The sequence below is a fragment of the Mobula birostris genome, chromosome 30 (genome assembly GCF_030028105.1).
Source record: "Mobula birostris isolate sMobBir1 chromosome 30, sMobBir1.hap1, whole genome shotgun sequence".
Classification (NCBI taxonomy): Eukaryota; Metazoa; Chordata; class Chondrichthyes; order Myliobatiformes; family Myliobatidae; genus Mobula; species Mobula birostris.
The window spans coordinates 38,569,201-38,593,013 of record NC_092399.1 but is presented as its reverse complement, the minus strand read 5'-3'; the positions used below and the strand labels follow the sequence as shown (position 1 = coordinate 38,593,013).

Below are 23,813 nucleotides of genomic sequence, written 5' to 3'. Positions count from 1 at the left end.
TCCTTTTGCTCTTCAAATACTTGTAGAATGCCTTGGGGTTTTCCTTAATCCTGTCGCCAAGGCCTTCGCATGGCCCCTTCTGGCTCTCCTAATTTCATTCTTAAACTCCTTCCTGCTAGCCTTATAATTTCCTAGATCTCTTTCATTATCTAGTTTTTTGAACCTTTTGTGAGCTTTTCTTTTCTTCTTGACTAGATTTTCAACAGCCTTTGTACACCACGGCTCCTGTACCCTACCATTCTTTCCCTGTCTCATTGGAAGGTAGCTATGTAGAACACCACACAAATATCCCCCGAACATTTGCCACATTTCTGCTGTACATTTTCCTGAGAACATCTGTTCCCAATTTATTCTTCCAAGTTCCTGCCAAATAGCTTCATATTTCCCCTTATTCCAATTAAACACTTTCCTAACTTGTCTGTTCCTATCCCCCTCCAATGCTATGGTAAAGGAGATAGAATTGTGATCACTATCTCGAAAATGCTCTCCCACTGAGAGACCTGACACCTGACCAGGTTCATTTCCCAACACCAGATCAAGTACAGCCTCTCCTCTTGTAGGCTTATCAACATACTGTGTCAGGAAACCTTCTAGAACACAACTAACAATCTCCACCCTATCTAAACCCTTTGCTCTTGGGAGATACCAATCAATATTGGGGAAATTAAAATCCCCCATCATGACAACCCTGTTATTACTGCACCATTCCAGGAACTGTCTCCTTATCTACTCCTCGATGTCCCTGTTACTATTGGGTGGTCTATAAAAAACACCCAGTAGAGTTATTGACCCCTTCTTGTTTCTAACTTCCACCCACAGAGACTCCGTAGACAATCCCTCCATGACCTCCTCCTTTTCTGCAGCCGTGATACTATCTCTGATCAACAGTGTCACACTCCCAACTCTGTTGCCTCCCTCTCTGTCCTTTCTGAAACATCTTAAGACTGGCACTCTAAGAAGCCACTCCTGCCCCAGAGCCAGCCAAGTCTCTGTAATGGCCACAACATCATAGCTCCAAGTACTGATCCACGCTCTAAGCTCATCCGCTTTGTTCATGATACTCCTTACATTAAAATAGAGACATATCAAACCATCAGTCTGAGCATATCCCTTCTCTATCACCTGGCTATCCTCCCTCTCACACTGCCTACAAGCTTTCTCTATTTGTGAGTCAACCGCCCCTTCCACCATCTCTTCAGTTTGGTTCCCACCCTCTAGTTTAAACTTTTCCCAAAAGCCTTAGCAAACCTCCCTGCCAGGAAATTGGTCCCCCTCAGATTCATGTGCAACCCGTACTTTTTGTATAGGTCACAGCTGCCCCAAAAGAGGTCCCAATGATCCATAAATCTGAATCCCTGCCCCCTGCTCCATACCCTCAGCCTCGCATTTATCCTCCACCTCACTCTATTCTTATACTCTCTGTCACGTGGCACAGACAGCAATCCTGAGATTACTACCTTAGAGATTCTGCTTCTTAGCTTCTTTCCTAACTCCTTGTAGTCTGTTTTCAGGACATCCTCCCTTTTCCTACCTATGTCGTTAGTACCAATATGTACCACGACCTCTGGCTGATCACCTTCCCACTTCAGGATATTGTGGACGCAATCAGAAACATCCTGGAACCTGAGGGATCCAGGACCTTACACGTCATCCATTTCTCTTTCCACAGATGCTCCCTGGCCTCCTGACTGTTACCAGCTTTCACTGCTTTCAGTTCAGGTTTCGACCATCTGAATTCTTTTGATTTCCATAATGTGAACAATTACTTTAATTTTCCAGTGTTAATAGGATAAGTTCACTCTTCAATAGCTTCTTGATTAACTTGATACTGCTCTTATAATTGCTTTAGTCTGGCAATCAAATTCTTGGTGTTCCATCTTAGTTATTGTACATGTGGTCTGTTGGGTACTCAGTGATTATAGGTTAGGAATGATACATAAACAATAGCTGTATCTGTAAAAGTACATATTACGTTGCTATTTATTTATTTACTAGGATAAAGCATAGATCAGGCCATTCTGGCCCTTCAAGCTGCTTTGCCCAGCAAATCAGTTTAATCCTAATCATGAGACAAACTGTGGGAGGAAGCTGGACCACTGGATCACCGGAGGAACCTACGCAGTTTCAGGGAGAACGTACAGACAGCGGTAAGAGATCCTTCATGAATATTATCTTACATGGAGCCACTAAAGGAGATATTGCCAACATTTTAAGGAGTAGTTTAAATCAGATGTGAAGATTAAAGAATCACTAGAGGGAAGTCTGGATTTGAATCTTAAACACTCAAAAACATGACCACTGATAATGATGCTACAATAAGTGGGGTTATGCAAGATTCCAAAGGTAGAGTAACACAGAGTTTGCGGATTGCTACATCACTGAAGTAGATTACAAAAATAAAGGTTTTGAGGAATGGAATAACTTGTACACAAGCTTAATTTGGTGTCACATACCCTGTCAAGCTTCTGAATAGTCTGGCACAGACTCAAACAAGTGCAAGGGAGGAGTTGAACTTAGCAGCTAGAAGTTATTAAGTCCCTAATTCCCAAATAATGAATCAAGAAATAAACCTCATAGCTTCTAATTTCCTAATGAAACAAGTGTTATGTTATTCAGTTTCCTATTGTGATTAATAAAATAATTACGATATGATTTCAAAAACTGACCTATTGTTTTATGACTTATGAATAATTCTCACCAAATGGCATATTAATTGATAATACAAGACAAATCCTTTGAAATATCCTGTGTGTTCACTCAAATGCTTTTACTTTCACATTATTATTGTAATTGAGATATATAGTGCTATGTAATTTTTTCTTCTTCTATAATTCATATGCAGTTTAATATAATAACAATGTTTAAGGACACTGAATTAAAATGATACATAGCCAAGAGGCATAAGGATAATTTCACTTTGATAAAATATGGCCTAGTGAAAGTGAAATCTTTAGCTTATTTTCACACAGGTGTCTTAGCTCTTGCTGATTATATGATCCAGGTAATTGGAGAGCTGTACAGAGAAGGACTTTTCAAGATAAGCTCTACCAGTCATATTATCAGCCACACTGTAGTAAATAAATGCAAAAGAAACATCCAGAGCAGTTTATCATATTCAATGATTGAAGGAAACAATGCTTCTCGCAAAAACAAACGTTTATAAAGAAAGAGAGAGACATTGTGGGGAATGAAGTTCAAGGACTGAAAGTTGAAAGTGTTGAGGAGAGGCTATCATAGATGAGATTAACAGTTTGGAATGAGCAAAGGGTGTAAAGAATTTAAATTAATCAAACAGTTAGGGAAGAAGCAAAAGAAAGATATAAATGGATCCAGCCTGGCATTGAGATAATAATGGAAGGGCTTAAAGGAATAAATATGGGAGGTAAGCAGACTCAATACATGAAGAGCTAAGAGAGGAGGAACATAAACTGACAGACATTGTTATATGGGAATAATTTAAAATAATTTCTATCCTTAAAACCCATGTAATAAAATTCAGTAACAGAAGGAAAACAATCTGTTGGTAATGATGCATAACAAGAGAACACTAGTAAAATATGCTTCTGTGTCTATTTCATGTAGAAGTTTATTTTCAAATTAAACAATATGAGTAGGATAAACATCTGTATGTTGTTTGAGAAGAGTTACCAGTTTTGACACTTACGTTTTGGAATTGTCCCAAACAACACAGTGTGGGTCAGATGTTCCCTGTAATGATAAAAATGAATACATATTGTTAATACAATTACTTAAATTGTTAAATGGAAAACAACTGCTTCCCTGCTGCCAGGGGCAAGGATGTCTCTGAATAGTTGTAGAACAATGGTGAGGAGGAGGGTGAACAGCCAGAGGTTATTGGCCTGTTGGTATAAACAACATAGGTAGAACAAGGGATAAAGTTCTGCAGAATGAGTATAGGTAAACGTTCAAAGTAAATTTATCATCTAAGTACATATACGTGACCATATACAACTGAGATTCATTTTCTTGCAGGCATACTCAGTAAATCCAATGATCATAATAAAATCAATGAAAGACCACTCCAAACAGGGTGGACAATAAAATCAATGAAAGACCACACCAAACAGGGTGGACAATGGAATCAATGAAAGACCACACTAAACAGGGTGGACAATGGAATCAATGAAAGACCACACTAAACAGGGTGGACAATAAAATCAATGAAAGACCACACCAAACAGGGTGGACAATGGAATCAATGAAAGACCACACCAAACAGGCTGGACAATGGAATCAATGAAAGACCACACCAAACAGGGTGGACAATGGAATCAATGAAAGACCACACCAAACAGGGTGGACAATGGAATCAGTGAAAGACCACACCAAACAGGGTGGACAATGGAATCAATGAAAGACCACACCAAACAGGGTGGACAATGGAATCAATGAAAGACCACACTAAACAGGGTGGACAATGGAATCAATGAAAGACCACACTAAACAGGGTGGACAATGGAATCAATGAAAGACCACACTAAACAGGGTGGACAATGGAATCAATGAAAGACCACACTAAACAGGGTGGACAATGGAATCAATGAAAGACCACACCAAACAGGGTGGACAACCAGTGTGCAAAAGACAACAAAATGTGCAAATAGGAAAAAACAGCTTTTCAGTGATGGGGCAAGTGAAATTGAGTGAAGTAGTCCCGTCTGGTTCAAGGGTAATAACTGTTCCTGAACCTGGTGGTGTGAATCCCGAGACTCGTGTACCTTCTTCCTGATAGCAGCAGCGAGAAAAGCGCATGGCCTGGATGGTGGTGGCCCCTATAATGGATGCTGCCTGCCTGCAACAAGAGTGGTGATTGCTCCCACATGCTGGTGAGGTCAGAAGTAGAGATAAGCCAGATGAATGTATGGGTGAAGAACTAGTGCAGGAGACAGGGATTCAGGTTCTTGGACCATTTGAATCTGTTCTGAGATAGAGGCAATCTGTTATAAGAGAGGTGGATTGCACTTGAACCAGAGAGGGTCCAATATTCTTGCCAGAAAATTTGCTAATGCTACGTGGGAGGATTTAAACTAGATAGGCAAGGGTTTAGGACTCTGAGCAAGAGCGAGTGATAGGATAAAGCAGTAGCCAGCAAGAGCAAGTTTGGTAATCAGGATAACAAAAGTCACAGTAAAGGGAGAAAAATAAATACTCATTTAAGTTGCATTAATGTCAATGTACAAAGATCAACAGGGAAGACAGATGAATTCAAGTGTGGAGTGATTCTAGGGTCTGGGACACTATAGTCATACCAGAAACAAGGTTGACAGTTCAGGGCTGGCAGTCCAGTGACTGAGCATATTGTTGCTACAAGTGTGACAGAGGTATAGGGAGGAAGGTATATTGTCATTTTGATAAGGAAGGATATAACAGCAGTGCTTAGAGATTATATTCTTTGGGGAATAGTCCAGTGAGGCCATACAAGTAGAACTTAGAACCAAAAAGGAGAGGCTTATTCCAGAGGGAGTAATGATGAAGGGTCTTGGCCCACCAACATTAACTGTTTATTCCTTTCCATAGATGCTGCCTAAAGTGCTGAGTTCCTCCAGCATTGTGTGTATGTTACTTTCACCGGAGTGGCTGCATGAAAAATCGTTAGCGGGAACTTGTGGAGCAGATGATTGGTATTGACCGAGTTACTGAGCGTTAAGAGCAAGGAAGAGCTGGAAATTGTGAACCGTTTCCTGAAATAATACACTGAGAGCCTAATCAGATGCAGTACTAGACATCCTCTTAGGGAGCAAGGTAGAGCAAGCAGCTGAAGTGGCAGGGAGTACTTTGGCTCCAGTGACTAGAATTATTTTATTTTTAAGATGGTGAGGAAAAAGGATAAATCGGTTCACGGTCTAGGGCCCTAAATTACGACAGGGTTTATTTTGAAGGAAATAGGCACAATCTATTCGAGGTTGATTGGGTGTGCCTGTTTGAAGGGAAAGGAATAAGTAGCTTTTAAGACTGTGATATCAAGATTACAGGGGCAGTATGTTCCTGTAAGAGGAAGGGTCAACCTGGCAAGATTTACCAAGGAAGTTGTTGTTGAGAGATATTGATGGTTTGGTCAAGAAAAGTAGGAAGTATATATGAATTGGGTTTAGTAGGTCAGCAGTAAGTGAATACTTTGACAACTATAAAAATGATAAAGGGTATACTTAAGAGGGAGATCAGGAGGGTAAAAAAGAGGATGAGATGGATCTGGTAGGTAAGGTTATAAGAAAATCTTAAAACGTCTATAGCTATATTAAGAGTAAATGAGTGGTTATAGAGAAAGGTAGGTCCTCATAGAGATCAGTAGGGCAGCCAATGTCTTGAGCCACAGAGGATGGGTGGAATTTTTAACACATTCTTACTGATGAGAAAATAGTTGCTCAAGAGATAAAGAAAAGAAATAGAAATATTTTGGAGAACATTTATGTTACCAGGGAAGAGGTACTTGCAGCCTTCCAGTATGGCGCCTGACTGTGTGCAACCTTGGACTTTGAGAGAGACCAGAGACAAAATGTGAAGGTGCTTGCAGAGAAATTTGTTTCATCATTAGTCATGAGTGAAGGTCCTGAATGCTGAAAAGTGGCTAAAATTGTTCCATTGTTTAAGAAAGGGAGCAAGTACGAGCCAGGGGACTATGAGCCAATCAGTCTGACACGAGTAATGGAAAAATTACCAGGGGGATTCTGAGTGGCAGGATCTACCTTAGACAAACAAATACTGTCCAAAGGTGGAGGCAGCACAGCTTTGTGTGGGGGATGTCGCGTTTGACATTTTGAGTTTTCCAAAGAAATAACAAAAACAGTAGTTGAGGATGAGTAAGTTATAGTTCAGTGGTTGGCAAGTTGATGGAAAAGATCCTGAGAGGCAGGATTTATGAACATTTGGAGAGGCATAATATGATTAGAAATAGTCAGCATGACTTTGTCAAAGGCAGGTTGTGCCTTCCCAGCCAGATTGAATTTTTTGAGGATGTGACTAAACACGTTGATGAAGGTAGAGCAGTAGATGTAGTGTATATGGATTTCAGCAAAGCATTTGATAAGGTACCCCATGCAAGGCTTATTGAGAAAGTAAGGAGGCATGGGATCCAAGGGGACATTGCTTTGTGGATCCAGAATTGACTTGCCCACAGGAGGCAAAGAGTGGTCGTAGACAGGTCATATCCTGCATGGAGGTCAGTGACCAGTTGTGTGCCTCAGAGATCTGTTTTGGGACCCCTTCTCTTCGTGATTTTTATGAATGACCAGGATGAGGAAGTGGAGGAATAGGTTAGTAAATCTGCTGATGACACGAAGGTTGGGGGTGTTGTGAATAGTGTGGGGGGCTGTCAGAGGTTACAGTGGGACATCGATAGGATGCAAAAGTGGCTGAGAAGTGGCAGATGGAGCTCAGCCCAGATAAGTGTGAGGTGGTTCATTTTGGTAGGTCAAATATGACGCCAGAATATAGTATTAATGGTAAGACTCTTGGCAAAGTGGAGGATCAGAGGGATCTTGGGGTCCGAGTCCATAGGACCCTCAAAGCTACTACGCAGGTTCACTTTGTGGCTAGGAAGGCATATGGTGCAATGGTCCTCATCAACAGTGGGATTGAGCTCAACAGCCGAGGGGTAATGTTGCAGCTATATAGGACACTGGTCAGACCCCGCTTGGAATACTGTGTTCAGTTCTGGTCGCCTCACTACAGGAAGGATGTGGAAGCCATAGAAAGGGTGCAGAGGAAATTTACAAGGATGTTGCCTGGATTGAGGAGCATGCCTTATGAGAATAGGTTGTGTGAATCAGCCTTTTTCCTTATAGTGACAGAGGATGGGAGGTGACCTGACAGAGGTATATAAGATGATGAGAGGCATTGATTGTGTGGATAGTCAGAGGCTTTTTCCCAGGGCTGAAATGGCTAGCACAAGAGGGCATAGCTTTAAGGTGCTTGGAAGGAGGTACAGAGGAGATGTCAGGGGTAAGTTTTTTACGCAGAGGGTGGTAAGTGCATGTGGGTTGCCGGTGAAGGTGGTGGAGGCGGATACGATAGGGTCTTTTAAGAGACTTTTGGATAGGTACATGGAGCTCAGAAAAATAGAGGGCTATAGGTAAGCCTAGTAATTTCTAAGGTAGGGACATGTTTGGCACAACTTTGTGGGCTGAAGGGCCTGTATTGTGTTGTAGTTTTCTACGTTCTGTGTTCTGGGATATGGCAGTAGACATTGGCTGTTTGGACTTCAGCAGCGTCTTCGACCAGGTCCTTCCAGATCCTGGTCCAGAAGGATCAATCCCATGGAATCCAAGGTGAGCTGGTTAGGTGGAATCAAAATCAGCTCAGTGCTGGGGCTGTGGTTGAAGGATGTTTCTTGGAATGGAGGCTGGTAACTTGTGATGTGCTCCTCAAGCCAGTGTTTGGACCCTTGTTATTTATTATTCGTATAAATAATTTGGATGCAAATGCTCAAGGCTTGATCAGCAAGTTTGCAAAAGGCAAGAAATTTAGGGATTGGTGTCGATAGTGAAAGATGTTATCAGAGATTAAAGGGAGATCTTGATCAGTTAGGGAAGTGGGCTGAGTAGTGGCAAATGGATTTTAATACAGATAACTTTGAGGCAATGCATTTTGGAAAGTCAATTGAGTGAAGAACTTCTACAATAAATGGAAGGGTACAGTGGAGTTTAAAGGAACAGAGACACCAGGGAGTACAAGTACATAGTTCATTCAAAGCAGCATTGCAGGTGGACATGGACATTGGTAATGTAGAGTACTACCAGTCTGATTCACCGGTTCACTGCTAAGACCGAGGGTGGGAGAGCTGCATGGCCTTGGTTGTGATCCAGGCCAGGCCTCATTTGTGCCTCAGGGTTGCCTATTCTGGCTGCCGAGGAAGGAGATGCTGGAGCTGGCTGTGTGCTACTGTATTCTACACTGGATTGGAGGCTGTCCCCTCCCATTGGAACTGCCTTCCAGTATTCGCTCAGTGGGAGACAAGCTAGAGTACATTCTTCTATGGCTGCACGAACATGTACTGAGGAACTTCTATGGGCTTGTTCTGCAGAAATGAGAGTCCAAGATGATATTCATGCCCCATCAACTTGCAGTTCGTGACACCTAGGCACTCGGGCTATGCTATTATTTTGTTTGTAACTGTATGTTCTTCTTGCTATCATCATTATATGTGCTGTGTGCTGTGTGTGGTAGTTGCTTCTGTGTTTTGAACCATGGTCACCTCCTATAAAGTTAAATCAAGCGATATAGGCAACAACAGGACTTCACTTCCAGATGAGCACAATGCTTGCTTTGACTGTCAAAACACAGAGGAACTATCCCAAACTCCCACAGCCCCAGATAATCCTATGACTGAGAGGCATGGATATGATGGAAAGTTATAGTCTTTTTCCCAGGGTATATGAATCCAAAACTAGGAGCCAGAGATTTAGGGTGAGAGGGGAAAGATTGAAAAGGGATCTGATGAGCAAGCTTTTTCATGGGGAGAGAGGTGAGTATCAGAAATGAGATGTCAGAGGAAGTCTTTGAGACAGGTATACCAGTATAATTCAAGAAGTACTGGATAGATACATGGAGGAGACAGTGCCAAGAGGGATATGGGCTGAATGCAGGAAATTGGAATGAGCTGGGTGGGCAACTTGGTTGGCACAGACTGTGCTGAAGGGCTTGAATCCATGTTGTATTGCTCTCTTTATATATGCTCTACCTATTGGAATATATGTAGGATAACAGAATCGGAAAAATAAATAATGACCTGCAATAAAAGGAAGTCACTTTGGTATTCATAAAAAGTGCAACAGTTGATGAATGTCAACATACACTGCCATACTGTAATGTTAACCAAGTTCTCTAAATAGCTAATTTCAGTTGTATTTTTTTGTCATTGTTATTAATTCTTCTTAATCAAGCAAGAGTCCAAAACTAAAACATTTTGCAATTAACGCTAATATGAATACAAGAGAAATTGATTGAGGGAAAGAGATCAGATAAAATATCCCAATATTCTCGCTCAAACCAGCACTGAGAACTAAACTGTACATTATTTTCCCTTATCACAGAATGAGTGAAATTTATTACCAAATTGCTACAAATAATCAATAGCAATATAGGAACATGAAAGCAACATTTGTTGAATGGACAAATAGAGAATATAAAGAGAGCCCTAAAAAATACAGGGAAGCAGTGAGAGAAGAGGAGTGGTGCCAGACTAGAAAGCAGCACAAGACAGCTTGAGATTGGGTAGTTAGTCAGTATTTCTCTATTTCCTGCTCTTTGCAATAGGTGAGTAGCCTAAATAAATGGCTGAAAAATATTAACTTACTTTGTAAATTGGAGAGTATACTCCAATTAATTAGCTAAAAACAACATCAAGTGAAAATGAAACTTGGATATGTAAGAGAGGATGTGGGAACACACACAGAATGGTGCAGGAATGCAGCAAGTTAGGCAGCATCTATGGAGACCCTTAATCAAGATGTGTGCAACAGGCAGAGCTATCATTTCTCAGCTCCACTGACATGGGTTATTTTCGACATCAAGCGCTGTACCAGTTTCCTCTCTGATGCTGGTTAGTAGGTTAATTTGCTCCTAGCGTAGGTAGTTGGTAGGAGAATCAGGTCGGAATTGATTTGTATATAGGAGTGAATACATTATGGGGAAGAAAGTGCGGGGGTTGAGACTGAAAGTTGGCATGGATGTTCAACTGTCATAAGAAATTTTTTAAAAATGGCATGGTTGGTAGTGTCTCATAACTACAGCATGTGGGAGTGGATGGCGCTGTATGACATTCTGGGCAACCACATCCACGGCAACAGTCAGTGCCTAAAAAATTTTGGTTCTGGATTACTTAGCTGGAGTCCTGGTTGTAAACATTACAAGATGTTAGGGGCAGGGATGGTTACCCAGGAGGCAAACGAACTGTTCAGATTTGGCCATTAAACACTGAGTACGTTAAAGGCTGGGTCAATTGACTTCTGGATTCAAAAAAATCAAGGGGCATCAAGTATTTCTGGGGACATAGATCTTGCTGGTAAAAGAACCTCATGCTTTTAATGATAATCTATTAGTTTAAATGTTTTCACTGGAGATATGAACTTTTTCAATCCACACTAATGTTATCAATATGAATTTAAAATCCTGGGCTGCTCAGAAGAGATTTGAATTCATATTTCTGGATCCCTTAACTTGACTCAGTATTATTTCCCACTTTGATGTAACAACCATGCTAGCATAATCCAATTTATGCCTGTACATGAATTACAGGATCAGCAGTGATGAAATGCTTTGAGAGGTTGGTTATGACTAGACTGAACTCCTGCCTCAGCAAGGACCTGGACCCATTGCAAATTGCCTATCGCCACAATAGGTCAATGGCAGAAGCAATCTAAATGGTTCTTCACATGGCTTTAGACTACCTGGACAACACAAACACCTATATCAGGATGCTGTTCATTGACTATGCTCAGCATTTGATACCATCATTCCCAGAAACCTGGGCCTCTGTACCTCCCTCTGCAATTAGACCCTCAACTTCCCAACTGGAAGACCACAGTCTGTGTGGATTGGTGATAACATCTCCTCCTGGCTGACGATCAACACTGGGGTGTGTGCTTAGCCCACTGCTCTACTCTCTCTATATCCATGACTGTGTGACTGGGCATAGCTCAAATACCATCTATAAATTTTCTGACGATACAACCATTGTTGGTAGAATCTCGGTGATGAGAGGACGTACAGCAGTGAGATATGCCAACTAGTGGAGTGGTGCCGCAGCAACAACCTGGCACTCAACATCAGTAAGACAAAAGAGCTGATTGTGGACGTTAGGAAGGGTAAGATGAAGGAACACATACCGATCCTCAAAGAGGAATCAGAAGTGGAGCGAGTGAGCAGTTTCAAGTTCCTGGGTGTTAAGATCTCTGAGGACCTAACCTGGTCCCAACCTATCGAAGCAATAATAAAGAAGGCAAGACAGTGACTATACTTCATTAGGAGTTTGAAGAGATTTGGTATGACAACAAATACACTCAAAAACTTCTACAGATGTACTGTGGAGAGCATTCTGACAGGCTGTATCACTGGTATGGGGGTGGGGCTACTGCACAGCACTGAAAGAAGCTGCAGAAGGTTGTAAATTTAGTCAGCTTTATCTTGGGTACCAGCCTACAAAGTACCCAGGGCATCTTCAAGAAAGGGTGTCTCAGAAAGGCAGTGTCCATTAAGGACCTTCAGCACCCAGGGCATGCCCTTTTCTCACTGTTACCATTGGGTAGAAGGTACAGATCCTGAAGGCACACATTCCATGATTCAGGAACAGCTTCTTCCCCTCTGTCATCCAATTCCTAAATGGACATTGAACCCTTGGACACTACCTCACTTTTTTAATATATATCATTTCTGTTTTTTGCACAATTTCTAATCTATTCAATATATGTATACTGTAATTGATTTACTTATTTATTATTATTACTTTATTTTTTCTTTCTTCTATATTATGTGTTGCGTTTAACTGCTGCTGCTAAGTTAATAAAGTTCACAACATATACCAGTGATAACAAATCTAATCCTGATTCTAATTTTGCAAAGTTATTGAGGAAAGGTGAAAAAAAATCCAAATTTGGTCTTTAAATTGTGTGTCATATAGTTTAGAGACCAAAAGAGGTAGATAGTCTTTTTTCTAAGGCTGGTGTATCTAGATTACTGGCTTAAGGTGAGGAGGTGGAATTTAATGATCTGAGGGTTTCTAAACACAGAGAGTGGTGAACTTCTGGAACAAGCCCAATACAGGCAAATGTGATTAGCATAGACAGACACCCTGATTGGCTTAGATGAGGCAGGCCAATAGGGCCCATTTCTGTGCTCTATATTTCTAGGATAATTTGATACAACTGTGTTACTCATTGTGAGTATGAAGAGTTAAACTGATGATCTATTGACATATTTCCTAGCTGGAGTGCAATAGATTCGTATTCTCCACAGTAATAAGATCAGGGGAAGGCTTATAGATTGCAAAATTAATGCAAATCAAAATTCCTCATGCTGCACAAACAGTTGTACCAGATTTGGACAATTAAATCAACAGGCCGATTGGGCTTTCTAAGCATCCTCATGTCAAATAACGGGACAGAATGCAGGTGAAAGACAGGGCTGAGGCGCTTTCATCAGGATTCAGCCACACACAGGAGGCATGAATGATCCATCTCAATGGGTCCCACTACAATGACCAATCTGACCTCCTCTGCAGGACTTGAAGAAACAGCTTAGTGTACTGGGCGTAGAAAAGCCCGTGTTCTCTCACAAAATAGTAGAAACAATCTTGTTTCCCAGAATGAGTTATACCTAGAGCCAAAATTTTCCTATCTTTGGAGTTGGGGGTGGTTTGGGGTGTGTGATATGGTGGGGAAGGTTTTGGGATAGGGCAGAATCCAGGAAACAAACAGATTGGCAGAGCTAAGTATGAGGTTTAGCTGAGAAACTTTGATGGGTTAGGGTTGAAATCAAAATGCAGAACTTTTAAAACCTCTGAGGTGTTGCCTGAGCCTTTCCCAAATTGGCAAAGTTTCAAACAGATTTTGTCAGGTGGGTTGGGGATGGGTAGGGAAGGGGATACTGAAAGGAAAGAAAGAACTATTGAATTCAAATGGATCCTGCTTAAACCAATAAACATTAAAATGAAGGGGATGACCATCAGATCAGGAAGCATCTACAGCGAGAGAAACAAACTTAACATTCAGGTCAATAGATAAAGTTGCAGTTCCATTGAAGGACTATCACCATGAAACATTAAACCTGTTTCTTTCTGCACAGATTCTGCTGATCTGTTTGAGCATCCTCGGTGTTTTTGTTTTTTCTTTCAATTTTCCAACATCAGCAGCTTTTTACATTCTGTTTCTTTCAGCAGGGCCCACTGTTCTGGTAAATCTGTTGAGTTGGACTGATTATAGAGCTTCATTCTGAACAGTTTAAGCAAGAGGAAAGTTAATAACTTTAACAAAAAACCAAGGATACTGAGCAGAGTAAGAATTTCAGTAATGAAAAACAGAACAAAGAGACTCAGTGACCTTAACAGTAAAGATGTATCAGCAAATCAGTGTAATTAGAAAAAGTAACGGTAATAAAGATTTAAAATCAAATCTACTTTATCTTAATATATAAAGCATTTGAAACAAACGGCAGATTCTATGGAGATAAACGGATTTGATTTAATAGCCATTAAAGAGATACAATTATATGGTGACTGAGATTGGGAACTAAATATTCTAACGTATGACATTACCTTGCAGGTAAAGGTATCAAAAGAGCTTGGGGCCTTTCAGGACTCGAAGGTTCCAGCTAAATTTCTAGTAAGTTTTTTTTTCTGTTATTACTCAGTTAGAATGGGTCCACAGTTAGTGGTATCTTCCTTGTGTGAGATGTGGGAACTTTGGGAGACTCCCACCTCCCTGATAACCACATCTGCACAAAGTGCACTGAATTGCAGCTCCTTGGGAACTATAAGGAAATGGGACTGCAGCTGGATGACCTTTGGTTTATACAGGAAAATGAGAAGGTGATAGATGGGAGCTACAGGGAGGTTGACACTCCCAAGTTGCAGGAGGCAGGTACCTGGGTGACTGTCAGGAGGTGGAAAGGGAATCGGAAGACAGTGCAGAGTACCACTGCGCCAACCCCCACAATCATGTATACCACTTTGAATAGTATGGGGGGGATGAACTACCAAGGGGAAGCCACAGTGACCCGATCGCTGGCACTGAACCTCTCTGTGGCTCAGAAGGGAAGGAGTGTGGAGGAGTGCAGTAGTGACAAGAAATTCCATAATTAGTGAGCAGATTCCATGGATGTGAAAGAGATTCCCTGATGGTATTTTGCTTTCCAGGGGGCAGGGTCAGACATTTCTCAGATTGGGTCCACAGTATTCTAAAGGGGGAGGGTGAACAGCTGGAAGTCATGGTACATATTGGAACCAATGACATAGGTAGGCAGGTGAGGAAGTCCTGAAGTGAGAATATAGGGAATTAGGTAGAAAGTTGAAAAGCAAGACCTCCAGGGTAGCAATGCCTGGGTTGCTGCCTGTGCCATGTACCACTGAGGGTACAAATGTAATGATTTAGCAAGTGAATACGTGGCTGAGGAATTGGTATAGGGGCAGAGTTTCAGATTTCTGGATTATTGGGATTTCTGCTGGAGAAGGTATATTATGACCTGTACAAAAAAAGATGAGTTATACTGAACCCAAGGTGCAGCAACATCCCCATGGGTAGGCTTACTGGAGCTGTTGGGGAGGGTTTCAATTAGTTTGGCAGGGAGATGGGAACTGGACTGATAGGGCTGAGGATGGGGCAGTTGGTTTATCAAGACTGCGATGAAGGATAGACAGGTGATAGAGCAAAAGTGCAGTTAGTGAGATGAGTTAAAGTGTAACTGGGGGCCAAAATTAAAAGGGGTGATGAATACAGGACTGAAGGTGATATATTTTAATGCAAGCCGTATATGGAATAAGGTAGCTCAAAGTTCAAAGTATATTTGTTATCAAAGTATGTATACATTATACAACCTAAAGATTTGTCTCCTTACAGGCAACCAGAAAACAAAGAACTCCCAAAAGAATCTACTTAAAAAAGGCCATCAAACACCCAAAGTGCAGAGAGCAAAAAAAAACAAATAGTGCAAAAAACAAAAGTAAGCAAATGGCTTCAGAACAGGAGTTTTATGTCAGACACAAAGCCAGGCGTTACTGCTTCAGAACTGGAGTTTTATGTCAGACACAAAGCCAGGCGTCACTGCTTCAGAACTGGAGTTTTATGTCAGACACAAAGCCAGGCGTCACTGCTTCAGAACTGGAGTTTTATGTCAGACACAAAGCCAGGCGTCACTGCTTCAGAACTGGAGTTTTATGTCAGACACAGAGCCAGGCGTCACTGCTTCAGAACTGGAGTTTTATGTCAGACACAAAGCCAGGCGTCACTGCTTCAGAACTGGAGTTTTATGTCAGACACAAAGCCAGGCGTCACTGCTTCAGAACTGGAGTTTTATGTCAGACACAAAGCCAGGCGTCACTGCTTCAGAACTGGAGTTTTATGTCAGACACAAAGCCAGGCGTCACTGCTTCAGAACTGGAGTTTTATGTCAGACACAAAGCCAGGCGTCACTGCTTCAGAACTGGAGTTTTATGTCAGACACAAAGCCAGGCGTCACTGCTTCAGAACTGGAGTTTTATGTCAGACACAAAGCCAGGCGTCACTGCTTCAGAACTGGAGTTTTATGTCAGACACAAAGCCAGGCGTCACTGCTTCAGAACTGGAGTTTTATGTCGGACACAAAGCCAGGCGTCACTGCTTCAGAACTGGAGTTTTATGTCGGACACAAAGCCAGGCGTCACTGCTTCAGAACTGGAGTTTTATGTCGGACACAAAGCCAGGCGTCACTGCTTCAGAACTGGAGTTTTATGTCGGACACAAAGCCAGGCGTCACTGCTTCAGAACTGGAGTTTTATGTCAGACACAAAGCCAGGCGTCACTGCTTCAGAACTGGAGTTTTATGTCGGACACAAAGCCAGGCGTCACTGCTTCAGAACTGGAGTTTTATGTCGGACACAAAGCCAGGCGTCACTGCTTCAGAACTGGAGTTTTATGTCGGACACAAAGCCAGGCGTCACTGCTTCAGAACTGGAGTTTTATGTCAGACACAAAGCCAGGCGTCACTGCTTCAGAACTGGAGTTTTATGTCGGACACAAAGCCAGGCGTCACTGCTTCAGAACTGGAGTTTTATGTCGGACACAAAGCCAGGCGTCACTGCTTCAGAACTGGAGTTTTATGTCAGACACAAAGCCAGGCGTCACTGCTTCAGAATGGAATTTTATGTCAGACACAAAGCCAGGCGTCACTGCTTCAGAATGGAATTTTATGTCAGACACAAAGCCAGGCGTCACTGCTTCAGAACTGGAGTTTTATGTCAGACACAAAGCCAGGCGTCACTGCAGCTGGTGCAGGTAGTGCCACTGATCATCGCAAAACTGAGTAAATGTTATGAGACCACAACCGTGAAGCCAGACCTCACTACAGCTGGAACTGCATTTCAGCTGGAGATGAGTAAAAATCGCAGATCAGTGAGTGGAACTGGCCCTCGTCTCACCTCCAGTCCCGACGCCCTGACCTTTCCGATCTGGCCCAGTGCTTAAGTTGTCCAAACATCCGGCCATTCCTTGCTCTCAGGGTCTGGACCCCACTGCCACGATTTGGCCCATACCTGACATTTCCAATTCAGCCAGGCATTTAAATCAGGACTTTCCTTTGCTCTTGGGGACACAACGATTCTGCTTTGACCCCAACTCCACTTACCATGACCATGCCTTGCCTGCATCTGTGCTTTCAATCTGCCTCTGTTTGCCTCGACCACCCTTTGCTCGTCTCACCATTGTTAGCATTGTTTGTGTTGGTCATTATTAATAAATTATTAACATGGTATATATTAATATCCTTTGTTTTGTTTTCTGCTGCCTGTAAATACTTGCTGGGCATCATCAGTGCTATCTTATAACAGAACCTCATTTAAAGATTGGCAGGTATGATGTTATGGTCATCGCTGAGTTGTGGCTGAAAGAAGATCATAGTTGGGAGTTCAACATCCCAGTATACAATACTGTGCAAAAGTTTCAGGCAGGTACTGTATAAATAGATAGATGCCAAAGACTTCTGTGTAGTGCTGTCTTGTCAACGTGGAGTGGAGAGTAGGTTTGTAAATCTGGTGAGAGCAAAGGATGTTGGAAGTGGTCAGGAGGCAGCACCATGGAACGGCTGTGTTACATGTGGGAGAGAAGAAATGGCAGGGGCAGGGGCAGGGGCAGGGGGTGGTGCGTGTGCAGACACACCCAGCCCTGAGACACCAGGAAAGTTCATTTGAATCCAAATATTTCACTCATTGATGACTACAGAATGTCTCTCCGGTGCTAACCTCCCCTCTCCCTTCCCTTTTTCCCAACCATGATTCTCCTCTCCCTGCCTCCTTCCCATTCTCAGTTCACAATAGAGACCCAATCAGAATCAGAATCAGAATCAGGTTTATTATCTCCGGCATGTGACGTGAAATTTGTTAACTTAGCAGCAGCAGTTCAATGCAATACATAATCTAGCAGAGAGAGAAAAATAATCAATAAATAAAATAAAACATAATAATAAATAAACAAGTTAATCAATTATGTCTATTGAATAGATTATTTAAAATGTGCAAAAACAGAAATACTGTATTATTAAAAAAGTGAAGTAGTGTCCAAAGCTTCAAAGTCCATTCAGGAATCGGATGGCAGAGGGGAAGAAACTGTTCCTGAATTGCTGAGTGTGTACCTTCAGGCTTCTGTACCTTCTACCTGATGGTAACAGTGAGAAAAGGACATGCCCTGGGTGCTGGAGGTCTTTAATAATGGACTCTATCTTTCTGAGACACCACTCCCTAAAGATGTCCTGGGTACTTTGTAGGCTAGTGCCCAAGATGGAGCTGAATAGACTTACAACCTTCTGCAGCTTCTTTCGGTCCTGTGCAGTAGCAACCCGCCCGCCCCCCCCCTCCTCCACACACACACCAGTCAGTGATGCAGCCTGTCAGAATGCTCTCCACGGTACAACTATAGAAGTTTTTGAGTGTATTTGTTGGCATGCCAAATCGCTTCAAGCTCCTAAAAAAGAACTTGCCTTCTTTATCACTACATTGATATGTTGGGACCAGGTTAGATCCTCAGAGATCTTGACATCCAGGAACTTGAAGCTGCTCACTCTCTCCACTTCTGATCCCTCTATGAGGATTGGAATGTGTTCCTTCGTTGTACCTTTCCTGAAGTCCACAATCAGTTCTCTTGTCTTACTGACATTGACTGCCAAGTTGTTGCTGCGGAACCACTCCACTAGTTGGCATTTCTCACTCCTGTACACTCTCTCGTCACCACCTGAGATTCTACCAACAATAGCTGTATCATCAGAATTTATAGATGGTATTGGAGCTATGCCTAGCCACACAGTCACATGTATTCAGAGAGTAGAGCAGTGGGCTAAGCACACACCCCTGAGGTGCACCAGTGTTGATCGTCAGTGAGGAGGATATGTTATCACCAATCCGCACAGAATGTGGTCTTCCAGTTAGGAAGTCAAGGATCCAATTACAGAGGAAGATACAGAGGCCCAGGTTCTACAACTTCTCATTCAGAATTGTGGGAATGATGGTACTAAATGTTGAGCTATAGTCGATGAACAACATCTTGATGTAGGTGTTTGTGTTGTCCAGGTGGTCTAAAGCCGTGTGAAGAGCCATTGAGATTTCGTCTGCCCTTGATCAGGTTTATCATCACTCATATATGTCGTGAGTTTTTTATTTTCTGGCAGCAGTACAGTGCAATACATTAAATTACTGTAATCCTGTGCAAAAGTCTTCGGAACCTCAGCTATATATATGTACCTAAGACTTTTGCGCAGTATTGTATGTGTTATACCATTAGGATAGGCAGGTAGGAAGAAGGGGTGGGGAGGCTCTGTTAGTAAAATATAAAATCAAAATCTCAGAAAGAGGTGACATAGGATTGGAATATCCTTGTGGGTAGAGCTGAGAAACTGAAGCTTAAAACATAGGAACATAGAAAATAGGTGCAGGAGTAGGCCATTCGGCCCTTCGAGCCTGCACCGCCATTCAGTATGATCATGGCTGATCATCCAACTCAGAACCCTGTACCAGCCTTCCCTCCATACCCCCTGATCCCCTTAGCCACAAGGGCCATATCTAACTCCCTCTTAAATATAGCCAATGAACTGGCCTCAACTGTTTCCTGTGGCAGAGAATTCCACAGATTCACCACTCTCTGAGTGAAGAAGTTTTTCCTAATCTCGGTCCTAAAAGGCTTCCCCTCTATCCTCAAACTGTGACCCCTTGTTCTGGACTTCCCCAACATCGGGAACAATCTTCCTGCATCTAGCCTGTCCAATCCCTTTAGGATTTTATACCTTTCAATCAGATCCCCCCTCAATCTTCTAAATTCCAACGAGTACAAGCCCAGTTCATCCAGTCTTTCTTCATATGAAAGTCCTGCCATCCCAGGAATCAATCTGGTGAACCTTCTTTGTACTCCCTCTATGGCAAGGATGTCTTTCCTCAGATTAGGGGACCAAAACTGCACACAATACTCCAAGTAAAAAACCGTAATGGGAGTTATATAAAGACCACCAAACAGTAGCCAGGATATTGGTTGCAAATTACAAGGGAGATTGAAAAGACATGTAAAAAGGGCAATGTTGTGATAGTCATGGGGGATTTGAATATGCAGGTAGAGTGGGAAAAAATCACGGTTGTACTGGATCCCGAGAGAAAGAATTTGTAGAATTCCTGCTTTTTAAAGCAGCTTGTGTTTGGATCAACTAGGGGAACGTCAGTTCCGGATTGGGTGTTATGTACTGAACCAGATTTGATTAGGGAGCTTAACGTTAAGGAAAGCTTAGGAGTAAGTGATTATAATATGATAGAATTCACCCCGCCTTTTGAGAAGGAAGCAAAAATTGGAAGTAATAGTATTAAAGTGGAGTAAAGGGAGTTACAGAAGAATAAAACAGGAAGTGGCCGAAGTTGATTAGAAAGGGACACCAGCAGAGATGACGGCAGAACAACAATAGCTGGAATTTCTGGGAGTAATTTGGAAGGCACAGGAGAGATATATCCTAAAGATGAATAAGTATTCTCAAGGCAACTGTGGCTGCCAAGGGAAGTCAAAAGCAGCATAAAAGGAAAAGAGAAGGCATATAATAGAGCAAAAATTAGTGTGAAGGTATAGGATTGGGAAGCTTTTAAAAACCAACAGAAGTTAACTAAAAAGCCATAAAGAGAGAAAAGATTAAATATTAAGGTAAGCTAACCAATGTTATAAAAGAGGGTACAAAAAGATTTTTCAGATATATAGAGTAAAAAGGGATGAAAGTAGGTATCGAACCACTGGAAAATCACACTGGAGAGGTAGTATTCAAAGAAATAGCAGATGCACTTAATAAGTATTTTGAGTTAGTCTTCACTGTGGAATACACTAGCAGAATGCCAGTAACGTGAGAGCATCAGGACGCAGGAGTGAATGTCATTACTATTATTAAGGAAAAGGTGCTTGGGAAGTTGAAAGGTCTAAATGTAATTGGAATGAACACTGGAATTTTGGCAGAAAAGCATGAAGAGACTGTGGAGGCATTAGTAATGATCTGTTAAGAATCAATAGATTCTGGAATGGTTTCAGAGCACTGGAAAAATTACAAATGTCACTCCATTCTTTAAGAAGGGAGGGATGCAGAAGAAAGGAAATTATAGGCTAGTTAGACTGAGTTTAGTGGTTGGAAGTATATTATTAAGAATGAGGTTTCAGGGTACTTGGAGGCACATGATAAAATAGATCAAAGTCAGCATGGTTTCCTTAAGGGGAAATCTTGCCTGACAAATCTGTCAGAATTTTTTGAGGAAGGATAGACAAAGAAGTGTTGGTGAATGTTGTTTATTTGGATTTTCCAAAGGCCTTTGACAATGTGCCACACATGAAACTGCTTAATAAGGTAAGAGCCCATGGTATTATAAGAGATATACTCACTTGTAGAGAAGATTGGCTGACTGGCAGGAGGCAAAAAGTGGGAATAAAGGGAGCCTTTTCTGGTTGGCTGCCAGTGATCAGTGGTATTGTAACTGCTACTTTTCACATTATATGTCAATGATTTGGATGAAGGAATTGATGGTTTTGTGGCCAGGTTTATAGACAAAATGAAGATAGGTGGAGAGGACGGTAGTGTTGAGGAAGCAGGATTTTCCTGAAGGACTTAGACAGATTGGACGAATGGGCGAGAAAGTGGTAGATGGAATATAGTGTCTGAAGCACATGGGAAATGTACTTTGCTACAAGGAATAAAGGTGTGGGCTATTTTCTAAACGAGGATTAAATTAAAAAATCAGAAAGGCAAACAGACTTAAGAGTCTGCGTGCAGGATCTACTAAAGGTTAACATGCAGGATGAGTTTGTATTAAAGAATGTAAATATATGTTGGTATTCATTTTGAAAGGACTAGAGTATGAAAGCAAGGGTGGAATATTGAAAGGCCGAGATAGAGTGGACGAGGAGAGTATGTTTTCTATACTGGTGGAGTTTAGACCAGAGGACAGAGCCTCAGAATAGAAGTACATCTATTTAGAAAAGCGATGAGGAAAATTTCTTCAGCAAGAGGGTACTGAATCTGTGGAATGAATTGCTGCTGATGGCTGAGTAGGCCAGTTCATTGGGTATATTTAAGGCAGAGGTTGTTAGGTTTTTGATTAATCAGGGTTTCAAAGGTTACATGAAGAAGGCAGGAGAATGGGGTTGAGAGGGATAATGATGAAATTGTGGAACAGACTTGATGGGATGAATGGCCTAAATCTGCTCCTTTGCCTTTTGGAGTTTGTATGTTTTCCCCATGGAATGCATGGGCTTTCTCTGGATCTTCTGGTTTCCTCCCACAGTCCAAAGATGCACTGCCTAATAGATTAACTAAGATCACAAGACCATAAGGTAAAGGAGTAGAATTAACCCATTTGGCCAGTGAAGTCTACTCTGCCATTTCATTATGGCTGAACCATTTTCCTTCTCAGTCCCAATCTCCTGCCTTTTCCCCATATCCCCTCATGCCCTGACCAATGAAGAATCTATCAAACTCTCCCTTAACTTAGCCTCCACAACTGCCTGTGGCAACAAATTCCACAGCTTCACCACTCTCTGTCTAAAGAAATTCCTCCTCATCTTCATTCTAAAAGGACGCTCCTCTATTCTGAGGCTGTCTTAGACCGCCACCCCCACCATAGGAAACATCCTCTCCACATTCACTCTATCAAGACCTTTCAACATTTGAGAAGTTTCTTTGAATTCTGATGATTACAGACCCAGAGCCATCAAACGCTCTTCATATGACAAGCCATTCAATCCTGGAATCATTTTCATGAACCTCCTTTGAACCCTCTCCAGTGTCAGCACATCCTTTCTAAGATAAGGGGTGCAAAGCTGCTCACAACACTCCAACTGCTCATCAATGCTTTATAAAGACTCAACATTACATCCTTGCTTCTGTATACTTGTCCACCTGAAATGGACACTAAAATTGCATCATCCTTCCTCAACACCTATTCAACCTGCAAATTAACCTTTAGGGAATCATGCACAAGGACTCTCAAGCCTTTTGTGCCTCATATTTTTGAATTTTCTCTTCATTTAGAAAATAATCTACTCTTTAATTCCTTCTACCAAAGTACATGGCCATGCATTTGCCAACACTGTATTCCATCTAGCACTTCTTTGCCTATTCTCCTAATCTGTCAAAGTCCTTCTGTAGCCTTTGCTTCCTCAAAACTACTTGTCCCTCCACTTATCATCTGCAAACTTTGCAACAAATCCATCAATTCCATCATCCAAGTCATTGACATATAACGTAAAAAGAAGCAGTGGCAACACCAACGCCACTGGACCACCGCGAGTCACCAGCAGCCAACTAGAAAAATGCTCCTTTCATTCCTACTCTTTTCTTCCTGCCAATTAGCCACTGCTTTATCTTTCCTGTAATACCATTGTGTCACAATTATGGATTCGGCAGCGCATCAGATACGGCAATTGTGCTTGTGAAAATGCATGTGTCAGCTAATTATTATTTCATTGTGATAGTATTTAACCCCATTCATTCTGTTGTTGTGCTTGTTGAGACGGACACAACACAGCAACACTTTGCTGCCTGTTTGCATTCGGCCTTGCCCGAGAAATTGGACTGTCGAGTCAACTGACTCTGAAGACGAGTGGTATTTGTTA

The 23,813-nt window shown here is 41.9% G+C and overlaps 1 protein-coding gene across 1 annotated transcript in view; it reads right to left on the bottom strand.

The window, feature by feature from the left end:
• Positions 1 to 23,813, bottom strand: part of LOC140190525 (adhesion G protein-coupled receptor B2-like) — a 1,142,782-nt gene that overhangs the window by 508,242 nt on the left and 610,727 nt on the right. Inside the window, exon 16 of the mRNA XM_072247176.1 lies at positions 3,665 to 3,708. Coding sequence (XP_072103277.1) covers positions 3,665 to 3,708 — 44 coding nt within the window. The remainder of the gene's footprint in view (positions 1 to 3,664; positions 3,709 to 23,813) is intronic.